General features: G+C 32.3%; 2 protein-coding genes across 5 annotated transcripts; one reads left to right on the top strand and one right to left on the bottom strand.

Moving 5' to 3' along the window:
* Positions 1-1,250: 1,250 nt before the first annotated feature.
* On the bottom strand, positions 1,251-7,096 carry LOC114176318 (somatic embryogenesis receptor kinase 1-like). Of its 4 annotated transcripts, none has more exons than XM_028061324.1 (11): positions 6,812-7,096; positions 6,217-6,349; positions 6,071-6,142; positions 5,683-5,826; positions 5,425-5,496; positions 5,254-5,325; positions 4,858-4,931; positions 3,703-3,837; positions 3,272-3,613; positions 2,416-2,810; positions 1,251-1,871 (listed from the first exon to the last, which is right to left on the bottom strand). In XM_028061324.1, exons 1-11 carry the CDS (start codon positions 6,912-6,914, stop codon positions 1,563-1,565), a joined length of 1,851 nt encoding a protein of 616 aa, XP_027917125.1. In that variant the 5' UTR covers positions 6,915-7,096; the 3' UTR covers positions 1,251-1,562. The 4 variants fall into 4 exon arrangements, with proteins under 4 accessions (XP_027917125.1, XP_027917124.1, XP_027917126.1 ...); XM_028061323.1 differs by having other exon boundaries at positions 6,071-6,154; XM_028061325.1 differs by lacking the exon at positions 6,812-7,096 and adding an exon at positions 6,543-6,643 and having other exon boundaries at positions 6,071-6,154.
* Positions 7,097-14,104: 7,008 nt separating this feature from the next.
* Positions 14,105-17,931, top strand: LOC114178706 (beta-xylosidase/alpha-L-arabinofuranosidase 2-like). Its single transcript, XM_028064761.1, has 7 exons — positions 14,105-14,861; positions 15,141-15,428; positions 15,513-15,682; positions 16,028-16,125; positions 16,253-16,603; positions 16,705-17,115; positions 17,210-17,931. The coding sequence occupies exons 1-7, from the start codon at positions 14,439-14,441 to the stop codon at positions 17,779-17,781; spliced, it is 2,313 nt and encodes a 770-aa protein (XP_027920562.1). The 5' UTR covers positions 14,105-14,438; the 3' UTR covers positions 17,782-17,931.
* Positions 17,932-18,196: the final 265 nt, after the last annotated feature.

Consider the following 18,196-nt stretch of genomic DNA (forward strand, 5'->3'; position numbering starts at 1 on the left):
TCCAAATTTATAGTAGCATTGAAACCCTTCAAACCCACAAAATCTACTTCATTTACCTCACTACTCATGACGTCATCAACATCCGTAACAATTTCAACTTCATGATGATGACTTTGTCTTTGGCACACAAACCCACTTCATCATACTGAAATTTTGAATTACTTTGAATTGAAAATTCCTATCCTCCTTATGTGACTTTTTAAAAACACTTAATTAAATAATAATACAATTATAATATTATTTTGAATAATGAGAATACAAAAGACTATACATTAACATAATCCTTCCATGCATTTTCATTACCAATTGTAATCGTATGTTTGGTTCCATCCAAACCAAATCCACTCTAAAGTATGTCACTAACAATTATACGATGATCTCCAAAATTTGATTCAATTTTTAACATACACCCAAGTGACTTTGAATTTGAAGTTGTTAGATAACACACATATGTAACATTATATGCAACCCTTTTTTAAGCTTTGTGGTTCTTATTGTCCAAGTTTCTTTGATTTCTTAATACTTCAGCTAAGACACACTTTATCTCAAGATTCCATAAAAATAACCTTTTGTTTCCTCGTTTTTTCTTTTTGTTGTGTTTTTGTTACTCTCATGTGTTTCTCAACCTGCACATAACAAACATCACATGTAGCACACTAATATGTTTGTCTAGCACTACTAACTCGATTAATCTAATTTATAATCTCCCATGCACTCAAGAATGTTATATGTTTGGTAGAATTTGAAGCATGTTTCCGATGTATTGCCAAATCATTTAGAGTAAGAACAATATTCTCCATGGTCTCCTTTTGCATAACACTTATTTCCAAGGTTTTGGGGACCCCCTTTCCTGAGGTCATTGTAGAGCCTATGCTGAAGATCCCTTCATCAAGCATGACAATCCTCTGAGTTTCCTCTCCCTTATGATAAAATATTTCTGAAAGTGGTGACAATTTTTCTCTCCTTAATAGGGTTATACTTTGTTTTATGCCATGTAGGAATTTGAAGATTATTCCTTTTTACTGTTTCAACATACAACACTTCATCTCTTTTACATATTTTAAAATCTTGGTATACTAATCTAGTTTGATCCACAATCCATTCAAAATTATGATATTCTGATACAAAGAAAAGCATTATTTCGTATTAAATACTTCGCTCTCAATGTCTTAGTTAACAAAAATATCCTTTTAATGAAAACATGTTATTTAAATTAGCTCATAAGCTTGAATCACGAGAGAGATCAAATATATCACTAAAAAATTATATATTCTCCCTCCCCAATACTTACAAACAAACTATTTCCACTAACTTGCTCGGAGTAAACAACAACCATGACTATATTCTACAACCCACAATGACTAGTTTCAAGTTAGACATAAAAAAAATGACACTATACTTTAACTCCGATCAAAATGTAGGAGAAACACTCGGTGAATATGCAGTGAAGTAACAACTATATTTAAACACGAACTACAATTCACCACTGCATGGCACAATAATTATACGGTGTACTAAGCCAACATTTTGCAACTTTGAGTAACTACTTGTTTCTACAAAGATCATCTAGGACCAGACAGTTCATCTGGTGCAATATTTGAAGTTGAGTCGTAAGCAATGTAGAGATTGAAGGGGTTGTAATTTTTTTGGATCATATCCTCTTTCTTCCCCCATTCATCCCACTTTTCTTCCAACCCTTGGCCCTCTAACATTCTCACCACCTCAGACATCTTTGGTCTATCCAAAGGGGAACTTTGTGTGCATAGCAAAGCTATTTGAATTAACTTCTCTAGTTCCCCCTCATCATAATCTCCTTGTAAATCTGCATCCACCAGTGTCTCCAACTTCTGCTCCTTTAGAAGTGCTTTCACCTGGGATTAAAATAATGTCATGTACGCCAATAAAATCCATTAGTCATTGGTGCTAACATTAGCACATACTTGATGCAACAACCATAAACTAAACAACAACCAGAAAGATGAGACTCTAGAATCTAGGACAGAAATAACAACCAACTCAATTTTGTATGGTATTTTCAAAGGCTAGTTATATGAAAACACAAAAGTAGAATAGGGAACAAAAGAGGTTTCTAAACTTCAAGTACGAATGTATAACAACAATTAAAAAGACTAGGAATTAACACTTTAGTGCCAAAATATATCCTTCAACGATATGATTTCCTTCTGTTGTACCATCTCCAATCTCATAATACTTAGTCTTAAAAAATGAATTTTAAGCTTAACTAAACCTTACAAAATCAACTTATAAGTTAAGGTGAAGTTTGCATCAATTGATATACTATAAATCTACTTTATCTCTAATCAATGTATGATCTCCAACACTTGTTAAAGCACTTGTGGTTGGTAATTGATCTAGTACTAATAGCTTGTCTTAAGTAAACATAATAATACGTACCCATTCAAGCAACATAACCTCATCATTAATGGCAAGTCGTGCTAAATTGAAAGCCCTCTGTCCAGTTATTAGTTCAAGAAGCATCACACCATATCCAAAAACATCAGTCTTCTCTGAAGACTTTCCAGTTGAGAGATACTCTGGTGGTATATGACCAAGTGTCCCACGTACAGCAGTAGTAACATGAGTATTTCTGTAATCCATAAGCTTTGCTAAACCAAAATCTCCTACAACTGCTTCAAAGTCCTCATCCAATAATATATTAGCAGCTTTTATATCACGATGAATAATCTTTGGGTTACAATGATCATGCAGATAAGCAAGCCCCTTAGCTGCTCCCAGAGCAATACGCTTCCGAACTGGCCATTGAAGTGGTGGTTGTGATTCTGGTCGATCTACAAAATAAAATCAACATACAAAAAACATTACAATTTGAAGGAAAAAGAAAAGCCTGCTGAAATTTAACTACAAGAAATTTCAATTGCTTTTGCACTATTTAGCTGCAGAGTTTATTTGTATTCTCTTTCAACCACATCAAATGATGCGGTCAAACAAAATTGGATAATTTGTGAAAAAAAGGGCACTGACAAAGGATTAAATTTAAGCAACTCATATCTCCAAATTGTTGAGTGAATGTGCTCCTGCTAGATATAACACATGTCTGACATACACAATTTTTATTTCACAAAAAGTAACAGAAACAAAGTTGAAAGAAATTTGACATTAAAAGTAACTACCACAAAAGGACATTTAAGATAAAAGGTTTTTTACTAGAGAAACAAGTTGAGATAAATTAGTAATAAAAGCAATGCATGTCACATTAATCTTCATCGACAGAGTAGCCTAATAGAGGTACCTCGTAAACATGAATCTACACTTCCATTAACCATGAAAGGATACACAAGCAATCTTTCAGTAGGTGTCATACAAAAACCAATCAGGCGAAGCAAATTTCGATGCACAGCCATGCTGATCATTTCCACTTCTGTTTGAAATTGTTTCTCCTCACTCCGGATGCGTTCTTGGTTAAGTCTTTTTACTGCAACTAGATCACCATTTGTTAAGCGTCCTTTATAAACCTTGCCAAATCCACCTTTACCAAGAATGTTTTTGTTATTAAAGCCATCTGTTGCAACTAGCAGTTCATGCAGCGAAAACCTTTTAAGTTGACCAAAGTTAACTTCAGGATCCTCCTCAGCTGCCAGTGGAGGACACAAAAATTAGATATGATTATCATAAACAGCTTTAATCAGTGTGTATACCATCTTTTTCTGCTAATACACCAACCTGCAACATCAAAGAAATCATCTGGTGGCTTCCTTCTTTTCCAATAAACAAATACAATTACTGGAGCTGCAAACAACAGTGCAGCACCTACAGCAACTCCTCCAGCAATGACTCCAATAGATCTGAAACTATTACCTACAAGGATTAACAGAATTAAACGGGAAACTTTAACTCAATTCCAAAACTTTGCTTTGCATTGATGGAACAAAAAAAGAACTTGACATTATTATTTACTCCCTTTCTTGTATTTGACAAAGGGTCACATAATGTTAAGATACAGACAGAAAGCAAAAGTAGAACCCCAAATGACTGAAAAATATAGTGGTGTTCTTCAAACAAAAGGAACGACTAAGTACAAAATTGGAAACTCTTTTCTCACCCTCTCCTGTCATTCCACCCTCCTCTATCACTCAAATATCTCCCTTTTCTCCCAATAGAATGCTAACAACATGCAGCACCAAGTCAAAGAAACCCTTCCCCAGCCCCCACTTTTCTTTTTTTCTGGGATATACGTCCCTACAAACTGTAGTCTTCTCCCTTGTTGACTCAGAATTAGGTCACACATTCACCTTAAGAAACTATACATCTAAGCATGCAGAAGATGTTCTTATTTAGGTATCTACATCGCCAAAGATCATTGTTAATAGCAATCAACCTGTCCTTTTCTATAAACTTAAAACTTCTAAGTATAAAAAAGTTCAGCCACGGAAATCATGCAAAATTACATAGCAAGCATATGGGAAAAAGCCGTGCAACCTATCCATTATCAGTACCTCCATTTCTCTTTGCCTTTTGGCAGCAGAGGGTGAAGGAAATGTTAGTAATATATGGAAAAGAACGGAGTGAATTCAGCTTGTAAAAACCAAATGTAAATACCACCAAAATTGAAAACCTTTTACATAGCATTAATTTGGAGTTCGATGACACGTTTTTTGAGATTTTGATTAGCTTGGTGGTTTAAAATGCATGGACCAAATTCTAGTTGGCCAAGTCGTGTAGAGTTTGATTGCTGCTCCAGTCTTACAATTTTAAAGCAAAGTTGATTTGCTTTTAACTTTTTGGTTGCAAGACAATAATCCGAAGCCTAGTACTTTAAGAGCTATATTCTTTGAAAAATTAAATTCATTGCCAACAATAAAGCAAATAATAACAAACCTGAAGGATTTTGTTTCTGTGCAGGGGGTGGTGAAATTGGAATGGCTTGCACCAAGAAAAGATTATCGCTAAAACTGCAAAAATGGATTAATGGGGTTAATAAAATTGTGATGTAAGGTTTATCATGCCACTCGAACAATAGTATGAAAATGATACTTTCTAGATACTCTAAGATTTTACTTTTTCTTGTTTGTTAAATCATGTTAGAGAGAAACCTTTTGTAACATATAGGCTACTACACTCATAATATTGTAAGAGACTCTTCTCTGTTTTTTATTTCTCTGGCTTTACAACCTTTAATATTTTTTTCTGATTTTATAGCATATGGCTATTGGCAAGTGTTGGAGTGTGGTTCTCCAATGAGCTCATCAGAACAAAATTCTTATTTGTACCAACCTGATGGGAGTAAAACTTGAAAATGAACCATTGGCTGGGACATTCCCTGTTAAGTTGTTGGACGATAAGTCACTAGATTCAACAATGATCATGGTGTCAGGTTATAGACAAAATAACACATCACTAGCATAGCAATGTATCTAGACATTTAGACACAGGAGTTAAACTCACAGAACTATCAGTGTATCAATGGTGGTCAAACCCATAGGAATCTTTCCTGACAAGCTGTTTTTGTTGAGGCGCCTAGTTCAGGGAGCAGAGCCATTTGGTTAGCAGATAATAAACTATTGAACACAAACAATGATTAAGTAGCAACTGCAGTGAGCGTGTGCCATAATGTTATGAATGCTAAAAAAGAAGAAATAAAAATAAAATTTCATTGAATAAGTTTTGCTGAATAAGATATAAGAAAAGGAAAGCATTTCATACAGGGATTCTAGTTTTTTAAGATTGGCTAATTCTTCTGGAATTTGACCAGTAATGTTGTTCGAGTAAAGATCCAAACTCAGCAAGTTTGTCAAATTTCCAAGCACATTTGGGATCTCCCCAGTTATGTTATTGTTATAAAGTTCCCTGTCAGGTCAAAGGAAAATATTTAGATTTTGGCAGAGTAATGAGTCCAGTGAATAACAGAAAATGGCATTACAGGTAGTGCTCTGAGAGACACAGTTACCGCATTTACTTTTAGAATAGCTTTTCCTAATAATACTAGTTTCAGCCAACAATCAAGAATTACAAGAAATAATTGATGAAATGTCAATAAAAAGAAAAAAGTAGTGTCATGCAAAATCTGTTCAGCAAAGGAGGCACAACTTACAGATATTCCAAATTTGGGAGCTGGCCAAGCTCTGGAACAAGTTGACCCGAAAGGTTTGCATTTCCAAGATACCTGGCCAAGCAACTTTTTTCACTTTTATGCAAAATCTTTCATAAAACCACAAGTAAAAATAGCAGATATCTTACAAATGGGTGACGCTTTTTTCATCGTTGCAAACAATATGAAACCATGTGCAAGGAGTTAAAATATTAGGATTCCAATTATCAAGAGCACCAGTAGGATCTATCATATTCTTCTTGAATGCAGTAAGGGCATCACCTGTGTCATAGAAGTAATATTTGAGTGCCATTACAAATGTACTGAATATATTAAATTGACAGGAGTAAAAAATCAAACAGGTATTGTGCTGCTTTTAATGAAATTGTGTGAAATACAGAAAGTAAAAACATGAAACCCATGGTCATCATCAATAACTCCCAAGCATAACACCGAAACATTTTCAGTTTACAACCTACAAACAGCCCGAGCTAATCATACATGTCCTCTAAATTGGTTTCAATTTATCCTCTAATTTTTGCGTTCTATTTAATTTCATAGTTTGTGTTTTAATATTGCATACTCTGTTATGCAGAACTTCTGAACCAATTCCATTAATGAACAAAAGCCTAATACTATGAGCCAAAACAACAGAGCTGAAAAGTCAACAACTCATAAAAGAACAGAAACAGGAAAACAAACAAAAACAACTAATTGAAGCACCAAATAAAAACAAAACGTCACCTTCTGCATTTCCAGAAACCCAGAGCACCAAGTGAAACACCAAAATTGTCCAAAACAGAATATAGAAGCATATCAAAGATGGAACTCGCTTCTTGTTGTTCATCCTCTTCAATCATGTACATGCACATGCACATTAATATGAATATTCCTCTCAAGTTCATAAGGAGATAGACCTCATTGACCATAAGATATTCATTGCATTAGCAGTCAACATAGAGTTGTACCTATCACAACTTAGAAACAACAATAATTAGCCTACGATTGTCCCCACCACCATGGCCTCTGCACACTTTAGCTTCTTATCATTCACACACTTACTCAACCCCAAGTCTTGCTTTTTGCATTTTTCCAAATTTAGCTTTTTGCTTTTCTTTGGCTTAATAATTGTTTAATCTCTTTAACTACTTATGTTGTTTTATTTTCCTTATTTCTTTTTGTTTGGGGATCACTTTTTCGGGATTGTTCCATAATAACAGTTTGCTAACTAGATTAATAGTAGCAAAATTAAATAAATAAAGGGAGAGGGCGAGAAATTTTACCTACCCTCCTCCAATATAACCAAATTTAGAGTATGTTCGGATTCAACAATAGAGTAGTGAACTTGGAATCAAAATTGATAATCAAGTATTATTTAATAAGCTTAATGTATTTTCCATTATTAAGCTTCTAATTAGTGTTGCGTTAAGCTCCTATGTGTTTAAAAAGTCTACTCTAAAGTCCAATTTATCTCACTTAGCATAAGTGGCGAGGGTTTTCTTAAGTCACAACAAATAGATTTATTTTTACAGCCTTTGAAGAGAGAGAAAACTTGTTGCAATATCATGATTATGGTTCTTTATCCTGACGGTTAAAATTGTCATTTTTTTTTCATGTTAGTTATTAGTTTTGTTAATAAAGAAAATTGAACTCGTAATCATTTTCCATACTTTATCATTAATTTTGGAAGAACCATAATCAATATACATAAAAATAATTATATTTTATCATTGTCTATGATACAATCCAAATAAATACATAATTTAATGTAATTATAATAATAAAAGAAATGGTATATATCTATTTTTTTTGTACTTTTAAATTATTGAAGTCATCAATAATTAAGTTAAAACTAAAACTTTCAACTATATATTTTCTTATATAAATGATTATATTATGTGCATTCCATTTTACTTCACAATATTGTTTTGATTATAATCATTACAAAAAAAAATGTTCAAGTAAAATGTGTTTCCTTTTCTTATCAAAGATTGTTATAGTCTGATGGTTGATAAATTTTTTAAATTTAAATAATTGAAAGCATTAACAATAAAATATTGAAGTTATTCTTAGCTTTAATAAGTTTTAATTACTGTCGGTTATAAGTGTTTTATATGTATAAATACTTTCTTTTTACTTTTGTACAACAGTAATACAAGTAGTAAAATTTTTTCTTTTCGCAGCTTCTCATTGCTTTTTTTTCCCTATTCTCTGTTTTGCTTCTGTATTCACACATTTCCTCTCCCAAGACATCAATTGTTGATCACTATCATGAAGATGAAATTCTGATAGTTATAATTTTAAATTAATTTTTTATTGAACATGATATTTACAATTTAGTTATTAAATTATTAACTAGTAGTAAGTAAAAAGGTGATGGTAAATGCTATTACCTTTCTTTATGTTTTTAAACTCAATAGTTATTTAAGTTTTTTATATAACAAAAACAATGTTTTGAAAACTCTTATAAAATCCGTTATTGCTTTTCCATCATTTCTTTCAAACCGTGTAAACCAACTTTATATCTCTAAGATTTTAGTGGGAAAGTTAAACTCACAGCATCTCCTACCCTCTCTTCCAACTTTTACCATTAGACTAACCTTATAGCTTCGATATCTGTAGAGTTTGATTTTGTGATGTGCATTTTTTCTTCTCACATTTATAAGTTTTTTCACGTTAAAATTATTAGTGTTCTCCTTTCATGATTATTGTTATCATTTTATATTGTTGTTGTTGTATACTTTAATATTTTTCTTTTTTTGTTATTGTTTCCCATCGATTGGAGATTAAAAAGTATATATATACAAAAGAAAGTAATAATTTAATTTATTATCTATATACAATTATTATCATTTTAAGTTCTTACTAACTTCTCACCGCAACTCATCTGATGATGCTTCCTTCATCCATTGTGAGGTGGTAAAACTTTACTCCAAAAAAACTTGTTGATAGGTAAAGTATACAAGGATCGAATGAAACTTTTGAGTCATGGTAATTGTTGTAAATGTGGGTTTGGCTTAAATGAAAAGAAAAATGGAAAAATATTAATAGGTTGTTCATGTTCAAAAAGGTTACTAGTTGCATTTACACTCCAAACATTTTAAGAACACTCCAACAAGAGAATAATGATCGTAGCAATTTAGATGACTGGTTTTGTAGACTTTTGTTTACAAGTTTTAATTCTATTCTTGGTAATTCATCAGAAAATAACTTAAACACGTATACTAATTTTAAAAAGACTAATTATTTTTCATTCATAAATATTTAGGAAGAAGTTTATTGAGGCAACTAGAACTATAAATTGTTTGTGAGGCATGACTTATTTTATTTTCCCGTCTATTGTGATTCATTACAATTTTATGTATTCACTCCAAACCTACATAATTCCTCTTTTAAGGGTTGTTTAGTATGAAAGGGAAGAAAATTGAACAATTAAAGAATGGAAGGTTGTTTAATATGAAAGGAGAAAGAAAATGTAGAAAACTAGTGGCTCATTCTTATTTTGGTTGCAAAACACAGAAGAAATGTGTGAGAATGGTAGACTATTAACACAATCAATTATTTTATCTCTTCAATAAAATGAAAGTATTTGAAAACAATCCTAGGATTAATTATAAGAGTTTTATAATCTATTATATCACTATTCACTTTATTTTACAGAATTTATTATTCACTTTATTTTGATTTTGGTCTAGCCTACTTGATCTCACTCTCAATTATTTGATTAATTGGGTTATATGTAGCATTAATATCCCAAAAATAATAGGAAATATGAGTTGTTGATTAATGAAATGGTGGAACCCAACAACTTTAGCTTTTTATAGTGGACTCTCTTTTACATTCTTCCTCACTTTTTGTCAAGAACCTTAATTGAAATGTCATTATTAGTCATTTCTCATTAATCTCTTTTACCTATAATAGCAACAAAGGAGAGTATACAAGTCCTTTAGCTATTAACATTGTTAACATTAAGATGGATGTAGTAATTATGGGGTGTAGGAAGCAAATGACATAACAATAGGACTCTTCAAATGGACCCTAACCCAATGATTTTCGCTTTTGGACATTTGCACGGTATCAGGCAACTTCTTTATCGATGTGGGGCAACGACAACTTGCCAACGCAAAGTTTGTGAAACTGTGAAATTTCACACCAAATATTCACACATAATCAGAAATTAAGCTACTCACAAATTTAGTAAACACCAAAATACAAAAATAATGCGATAGAATCAAAAGGAAATAAAGATTTGCAACAGATAATTGTCACGAGTATAGATAATAAGTAATTTTTTTAAAATGGATAGACTGATATCGAGTTTGAATTTTCTAATATATTTTTTTGTCGCGTCTTTAAAATATTTCTGTGACTATTAATTTTAAAGTTTTAAAATATATTAAAATTAATTTTAAATTATCAAAACAATATATTTTTAATGTAACAAAAAAAAAAACAATACAAAATACTCAACATAAAATCTGTAGTCACAGTTGGCATCCGTATAAGTAAGTGATTTTGAGTAAAAAAGAAGAAGCAATTAATTATGGAAGTGAAAAAAGAGGAAGAAAGTTGAAATTGAATGAGAAGTGGGTGATCATGAATTCTAAGAAACCTTTATATGGTTCAGTGCCAACTCATATTATTCACAAACCTTCACAATTATTATACACATGAATTGCGCCCGTGATCCACTATTTCCTTTAACATACATACTACAAACACAATGCACTATCATTATCTTACAAACGGATTCTATATTTCATAAACAAGATAAACCTAAATTCTTTCTTTATTTTTTTCCCCTAAAAAGTTTGAGCATTGTAAATATGTTTTCTTGTTTAAGAAGGGATATGTGTGTGTGTGTTATTTTGACAAAATTTATCTTCAGAAAATTATGTCGTTCATTTATGATTAATTTGATTGGTAGTGTAATAGTTTATGTTTTCCATGAATAAAAGTTAAAGTCATCAAACAATATATATCCAAATAATTGTTTAACTTTCCTCATTTTATCACTTTGGAGAGGAAGAAAATTTATTTTTTTGTTTCTATTAATTTGTTGAGAAAGGAGAGGATGCATATGTAGATTCCACTCACTTTGTCTTCTACTAAAACAAAAAGAATTTTTTTTTAAAAAGCCAACTAGACAAAGATAATTTTCCCAAATTATCCTTTTCCCTTAAATAGAAAAATGGTGAGAAAATTAACTAGACAACAAGATGTCTTCTCAAATTTCTCCTTCCTATTTACATATCCTTTCACTTTTTGTTTTCCCATAAGCATAATCAATTTATATATATATATATATATATATATATATATATATATATATATATATATATATATATATATATATATATATATATATATATATATATATAATTCAACACATCGTACCCCATTTATATTATGAAATTTTGTAGGGAAACACTTAATTTGAATTGATTAAAAATTATAAACAGTATACTATAAATATTAGTTATTAAAGTTTGAAAAAAAAAAACTAGAATGACATAAATCAAAGTTTAAAAACCAAAAGAATGTAACTAAAGTTAGGTGAAAATATATATATTCTTGAAGTCCACTCAAATATGGAAATTAATCCAATTATGTGTGAACAGATTGGTAACCTTAAAGAGGGTTTTCTCATTTTCATCATAGTGTCGCACTTTTAATTATAAATAATATCGTAAAGCTTAGCCCAAGAAGAACAGAATTAAAAAGAAACACTTTAGTCACTCTTAATTCAATAACTCTTTTTGAAAATCAATCCAAATGAAAATAAGATTAGTGTACAGTTTTTGAAGTAGACATTGTTGACAAAAAACTGAAGACAGCCTGTTACCTAAGAAATAAGAGAAAAAAAACAAAAGAGTGTCACGTGTGGAGTTTAATTATGCTCATGCATTATAGCTCATATAATACAAATACTTTATATTAGATGCTTTTTGAGGTTTGTCCATTGTCCCTTCAGATAATGTTATTTATGATATTGCTTCATATTTTCTTCTATACATTTTTTTTTTATGTTACTAGATACATTTGAATATATTCTTTAAAAAAGTATAATTTCTTAATTAATGTATTTATGGTACATGTAGGGTGCATATAACAGAATCAAAACTTGTTGCTTTGGAAAATGCTAAAACAAAGGAAGTATTGATATTTATTAATCTTTTAATCAGAACAGATACTTTATTTTACCAAATAAACATACTTTTAATAATTGTTTTTCATATTAAAAAATGATATCAAATTTTGACTTATTGGGTTATTATAATTGATTTTTTATTTTGACCTTAAATCCTTTAATTGAATGAAAGGTAAAAGATGGATTGGGATGTGTGATAGTTCATAAGCTGCAGAAAATCACAAGATTCATTTTTTTCTATCAAGTTGGGTGACAGAGAGAAACTGTTTCCAATAGCTTTTATCTGTTTTCACTTTTGTCAATTTGGCTCACCCTTTCATGTATTATGTCACAGATTGAGTTTCTGAGAAAACATCATAGAGATTTTTTTGACTAATTATATACAGATTTTGGAAAAGAAAAATCTTTTAATGTTGCTGAGATCAAATTTAAATCATTTTTACATTATTTTTTATTTCTTTTATCCATAGACCCAAGCTAGCCGTCATAGTTCCTCACGTGAAACACCATTTCGACTGTAACACTGCTCACTGCTCACTGCTCACGCACTATTCCAATTTTCGATAAAAAGAAAAACAAATTATCTTCCCACAATCATCATCCATGTGAAGATATGATCTTTTTTTCTCATATTTTTTTTTTTCATCTTCACAATTAAGGTTCATGTTATGAGTGATTGAATAAAAAATACAATTTTTTAATATATTTAAAACAATACTAGATAAGCTTATATTAAAAATAAAATATAATTGATTTTTCAAATATTAAAACATATATTACCAGTTTTTTTGTAAACAATATGTTCGAGTGAGTACAAGTATGTACTGAAGTAATTATGGATTATTTGATATATTTTTAAAAAGAGTGAAAATTTTTTTTCAAATTGCAATAAAAATATTATAAAATTTTAGTAGAAAAAAGTATGTTTGAGAATGACACTAAAATAATTTAATATGCAGAATAAACTAAATTAAAATACGTAATCCTGCTATAGAAAATTTAATTAATTAATTTAATTTATTATTTTTTTAAATATTTTTAAATATTTATTTTATTACAATAGAAATATAAATATTAATAAAATGTCAATAATATAATCAATTATATAAAAATAATTAATTATATTAAAACGTTATGATATGTAATAAAAAATTTACGATACAATAATAAAGATATATGTTGTAAGAATTTAATAGATTATATTTTTAATATAATTTATTATGTATACCTTTTTTATGAAACTTATTTTTTTATTTTTGGTGTTTTCTAACTTTCTAACCTTTTTTGTTTGTTGTACTTCATTTCTTGACCTAATTTTGAAGCAAACAAGCCCTATATGAGTGTCACTCAAAATATAAATATGAAATTCACACCTAATTTTAATATGCTACAGTCTAAAATACAAGTTATTTATTTATTTATTATTATTATTATTATATTTGTTTGTGTCAATTACATGAATGACAATCATCAAGTGAGATTCTAGATCAGATAGAGACATAAGAGTGTAGAGTTCTTTTATCAATTCAAAAAGTCTCAAAATTCCTTTTTGTCCAAACATAAAAGTTAGTACTATCTCCACCATAATCAACTGTACAAGATCACTCCAGGTCAGTGATTTAATTTAACTAATCATTTTCATTTAAGTACCCAGTTACATTAAATATCTAAAAGGAGAAATTTATTGTTCATAATAATTTTGTATATTCAAAGAAGATGAACATCCATAAATGACAGTTCCTTACCACAAAAAGTGTTTTCACTTTTCATCCTTAACTTTTACAAAGAGTTATTTACTCTAACCCCTTTTGTGTTTGGTTTTGTTGAGATTAACTGAGTAGCACAGTGTGTAGATTCGGTGGGATTTCCCATGTTATATGTAGATGCAAGTGGAGCTTCCAAACAAAGAACACCTCCTACCTCTGAAAGGTAGAAAAAGGTTGGTTTTTCACGGACTGGATTAAGCTCCATGTCTTGCTGAGGAGATTCCTTGGTTCATTGCTTTTGTCTCTCTGCCAGAAAGCAGCCCCATTTAATAGGTCACTCCTTCTTCCACATCACGGGCCACTAAAATACAACAACATTTTTATAATACCATGCATGAATGATTCATGTATATGATATGGTAGTATACTAGACACAGTCCTATATTCAACCACATTCATTCATAGCAACAAAGATTGTTAAAGTAAGACACCCTCTTCCTCCAAGGCCACAACAATGGCCTGTGCTGGAAACAAAGTCTATGTTTTGCTGAGTTTCTTTGTGACAACGTTGTTGTTGTTGAGTTGTGATGGTGTTTGGGGGCAGACATCTGCGATCTTTGCCTGTGATGTTGAGAAGAACCCTGCTTTGGGGGGTTATGCGTTCTGTGACAAGTCTTTGGGGGTGAAAGAGAGGGTGGCAGACCTTGTGGGGAGGTTGACATTGCAAGAGAAAATAGGGAACTTGGTGAATGCTGCAGTGGATGTGAGTAGGCTTGGGATTCCCAAGTATGAATGGTGGTCAGAAGCACTTCATGGAGTGTCCAATGTTGGTCCAGGAACGCGCTTCTCCAACGTGATTCCTGGTGCAACCAGTTTTCCCATGCCTATTCTCACTGCAGCTTCTTTCAACACTTCCTTGTTTGAAATAATTGGAAGGGTGAGGCTTCTCTTGCTACTTTTATCTTCTAGCTTTCGCTCTTTCACTGGTTGGCAAATGCTGTTAATTTGAGGTTTGAGTTAGTAGTTCTTTCTTTGATGATTCTAATAAACGCCATATAGATGCTTGTTGATTCCATTTGGATATTTCGCTATTGCTGCATTCACAATGCAGTTTGATATTGATTCACAATGTAGAGTTCATGATGTTTGAAAATATCAAGCACTGTAGTACAGAAAAGGGTCTCAACTATGAAGTAAATGGGGTATTTGATTTCAGGTGGTTTCAACGGAAGCCAGAGCAATGAACAATGTGGGGTTGGCTGGTTTGACATATTGGTCACCAAACATAAACATATTCAGAGATCCAAGATGGGGAAGAGGTCTGGAAACACCAGGGGAAGACCCTGTGCTCACAAGCAAATATGCAGCAGGGTATGTCAAAGGTCTTCAACAAACAGATGGTGGGGACCCCAACAGGCTCAAGGTTGCTGCTTGTTGCAAACATTACACAGCCTATGATGTTGATAACTGGAAAGGAATTCAGCGTTACACCTTCAATGCTGTGGTAATGATAATCTACCTTTGGTCTAAAACTCATGCACAGAATCATTTTCATGCTTCTTTATGGCTTGCTTCTTGATTTTTTTAGGTGTCAAAGCAAGATTTGGAGGACACATTCCAACCACCATTCAAGAGCTGTGTGATTGATGGCAATGTGGCCAGTGTGATGTGTTCCTACAACAAGGTTAATGGAAAGCCAACTTGTGCAGACCCTGACCTCCTTAAGGGTGTTATCCGGGGTGAATGGAAACTAAATGGGTACTTTTCAGTCTAAATCTTAGTATCTTACCCTCTTGCTCCCATTTTGTTTTCATTTCTGAAATATTTATATTCTCAAATTATTTCTCACTTTTGACATTAACAGAGTATTGATTAAATTTTCCAATAGGACCCAAAGAGATAAATGTACCAGTAGATGTATCATTGTAAATGTAGAGTATGATTCTTTAACATATTTTGGTTTGATATTGATCTTAACATGTAAATGTAGAGTGTGTACTTCACCTTAAACCACAAACAAAAATGAGCCAGAGGGAGTGTATAATGATGTTTATTTACCATCGTTGTTGTCTGAGAATAATATGAATATAATGGCCCATGCAGATATATAGTTTCTGACTGTGACTCTGTAGAAGTGCTTTACAAAGATCAGCATTACACCAAGACACCTGAAGAAGCAGCAGCCAAATCCATTCTGGCTGGTAGAAAGACTACATAATCACATATCTCTGTTTTTTTACCAGACGTTGAAATTCTTGAGTGTCTTGTTTAAATTTACATAAAAAATTCTTTTACTTATCTTTGCTATATGCATATTTTGATTAACAGGGTTGGACTTGAACTGTGGAAGATATCTTGGCCAATATACAGAAGGTGCTGTGAAGCAAGGGCTTATAGATGAAGCATCCATTAATAACGCTGTCTCCAACAACTTTGCCACATTGATGCGTCTTGGATTCTTTGATGGTAACCCAAGCAAGCAACCTTATGGAAATCTAGGTCCAAAAGATGTCTGCACTCCAGCAAACCGGGAACTTGCCCGTGAAGCTGCAAGGCAAGGGATTGTGCTGCTTAAAAACAGTCCAGGATCATTGCCTCTCAATGCCAAAGCCATTAAATCATTAGCAGTTATTGGACCCAATGCTAATGCCACAAGGGTCATGATTGGAAACTATGAAGGTATCAAAATGGACCACATTGTTTGATGTCAGAAGTTCAAGACTTGCAATCTTCCCTTTCAGCTTAAGATCACAGTTAACAAGTTCCTTAAAATTTTGCAGGCATTCCATGCAAGTACACATCACCCTTGCAAGGCCTAACAGCTTTAGTTCCTACAAGCTATGCTGCTGGCTGTCTTGATGCGCGGTGTCCGAATCCAGTACTAGATGATGCCAAAAAGATTGCAGCCTCTGCAGATGCCACAGTGATTGTAGCTGGTGCAAGTTTAGACATAGAGGCAGAAAGTCTAGACAGAACCAACATTCTTCTTCCTGGACAACAGCAACTTCTGGTTACTGAAGTGGCAAAGGCATCCAAGGGACCTGTGATTCTTGTCATAATGTCTGGAGGAGGCATGGATGTGTCCTTTGCCAAAACCAATGACAAAATCACAAGCATCTTGTGGGTTGGTTACCCTGGAGAAGCTGGTGGAGCTGCCATAGCTGATGTGATCTTTGGTTTTCATAATCCAAGTAAGTCACTCAAAAAGGCCACTTTGGATAAACTAATCCACAAGTTACAGTCTTTAGTTTGAGACTCATTGATGCTTATGTTTGTTTGATTCAGGTGGTAGACTACCTATGACATGGTATCCACAATCATATGTAGAGAAAGTGCCAATGACCAACATGAACATGAGGCCAGATCCTGCCACAGGTTACCCTGGTAGAACATACAGATTCTATAAAGGGGAAACTGTTTTCTCATTTGGGGATGGTTTAAGCTACTCAAGTATTGTGCATAAGTTAATTAAAGCCCCTCAGATGGTGTCTGTTCCCCTAGCTGAGGATCATGTGTGCCGTTTCTCAGAATGCAAGTCACTTGATGCTGATGGTGAACTTTGTGAGAACTTGTTCATTGATATCAACCTCAGGGTGAAGAACAAGGGGAATCTGAACAGTGGTCATACAGTGTTTTTGTTCTCTACTCCCCCTGCAGTGCACAATGCACCTCAGAAACACTTGCTTGGTTTTGAGAAAGTTCAATTGATGGGAAAATCAGAAACACTGGTTAGGTTCAAAGTAGATGTTTGTAAAGATTTGAGTATAGTTGATGAACTTGGCAACAGAAAAGTTGCCTTAGGACAGCATCTGCTTCATGTGGGGAATTTGAAGCATCCTTTGAGTGTGATGATTTGAAATAAACCTTCAAATCTTCAGCACTCAATCCTTTCTTTTGTTCCTTTCGGGAAAAATTTAAAGGGGATCAGAAATAAGTTTGAGGTAATTGTAGCAAATTCTCTTATTTCTTCTTGTTCAAATACAAAAATTTGAAATGCTTTCAAGGCACTGTGATATTTGTTACAATTTTTTTTATCAGCACTTGCAAAGTTTACATGCTTGATGCTTGGAATCAATACTAAAGAAGTTTCACATTCATTTCTTCCATAGTAGGAAGCTTTTCATTAGTTTACAAGATAGTATCTTACTTTTACTTAGGACTATTATACTTTCATCAACTTATTTTTGATAAAGTTTGACAATGTTTATTCTTCGACACACAATTTTTTTTCTTCCCTTTTCAAGTCATATCAAACATTTTTTTATCCGTTTA

The sequence above is a fragment of the Vigna unguiculata genome, chromosome 3 (genome assembly GCF_004118075.2).
Source record: "Vigna unguiculata cultivar IT97K-499-35 chromosome 3, ASM411807v1, whole genome shotgun sequence".
Taxonomy (NCBI): Eukaryota; Viridiplantae; Streptophyta; class Magnoliopsida; order Fabales; family Fabaceae; genus Vigna; species Vigna unguiculata.

What these genes read in the sequence shown, in the direction of transcription:
- LOC114176318 (XM_028061323.1), bottom strand. Translation starts at nt 6,914, where the DNA reads ATGAACAACAAGAAGCGAGTTCCATCTTTGATATGCTTCTATATTCTG. An exon ending in GAAAAAAGCGTCACCCATTT is followed by an intron (nt 6,155 to 6,216) that starts GTAAGATATCTG and finishes AAGTGAAAAAAG; the next exon opens with TTGCTTGGCCAGGTATCTTG. An exon ending in AGGTTATGTTGCTTGAATGG is followed by an intron (nt 1,872 to 2,415) that starts GTACGTATTATT and finishes TTTTAATCCCAG; the next exon opens with GTGAAAGCACTTCTAAAGGA.
- LOC114178706 (XM_028064761.1), top strand. Translation starts at nt 14,439, where the DNA reads ATGGCCTGTGCTGGAAACAAAGTCTATGTTTTGCTGAGTTTCTTTGTG. An exon ending in GTTACACCTTCAATGCTGTG is followed by an intron (nt 15,429 to 15,512) that starts GTAATGATAATC and finishes TGATTTTTTTAG; the next exon opens with GTGTCAAAGCAAGATTTGGA. An exon ending in CATGATTGGAAACTATGAAG is followed by an intron (nt 16,604 to 16,704) that starts GTATCAAAATGG and finishes AAAATTTTGCAG; the next exon opens with GCATTCCATGCAAGTACACA.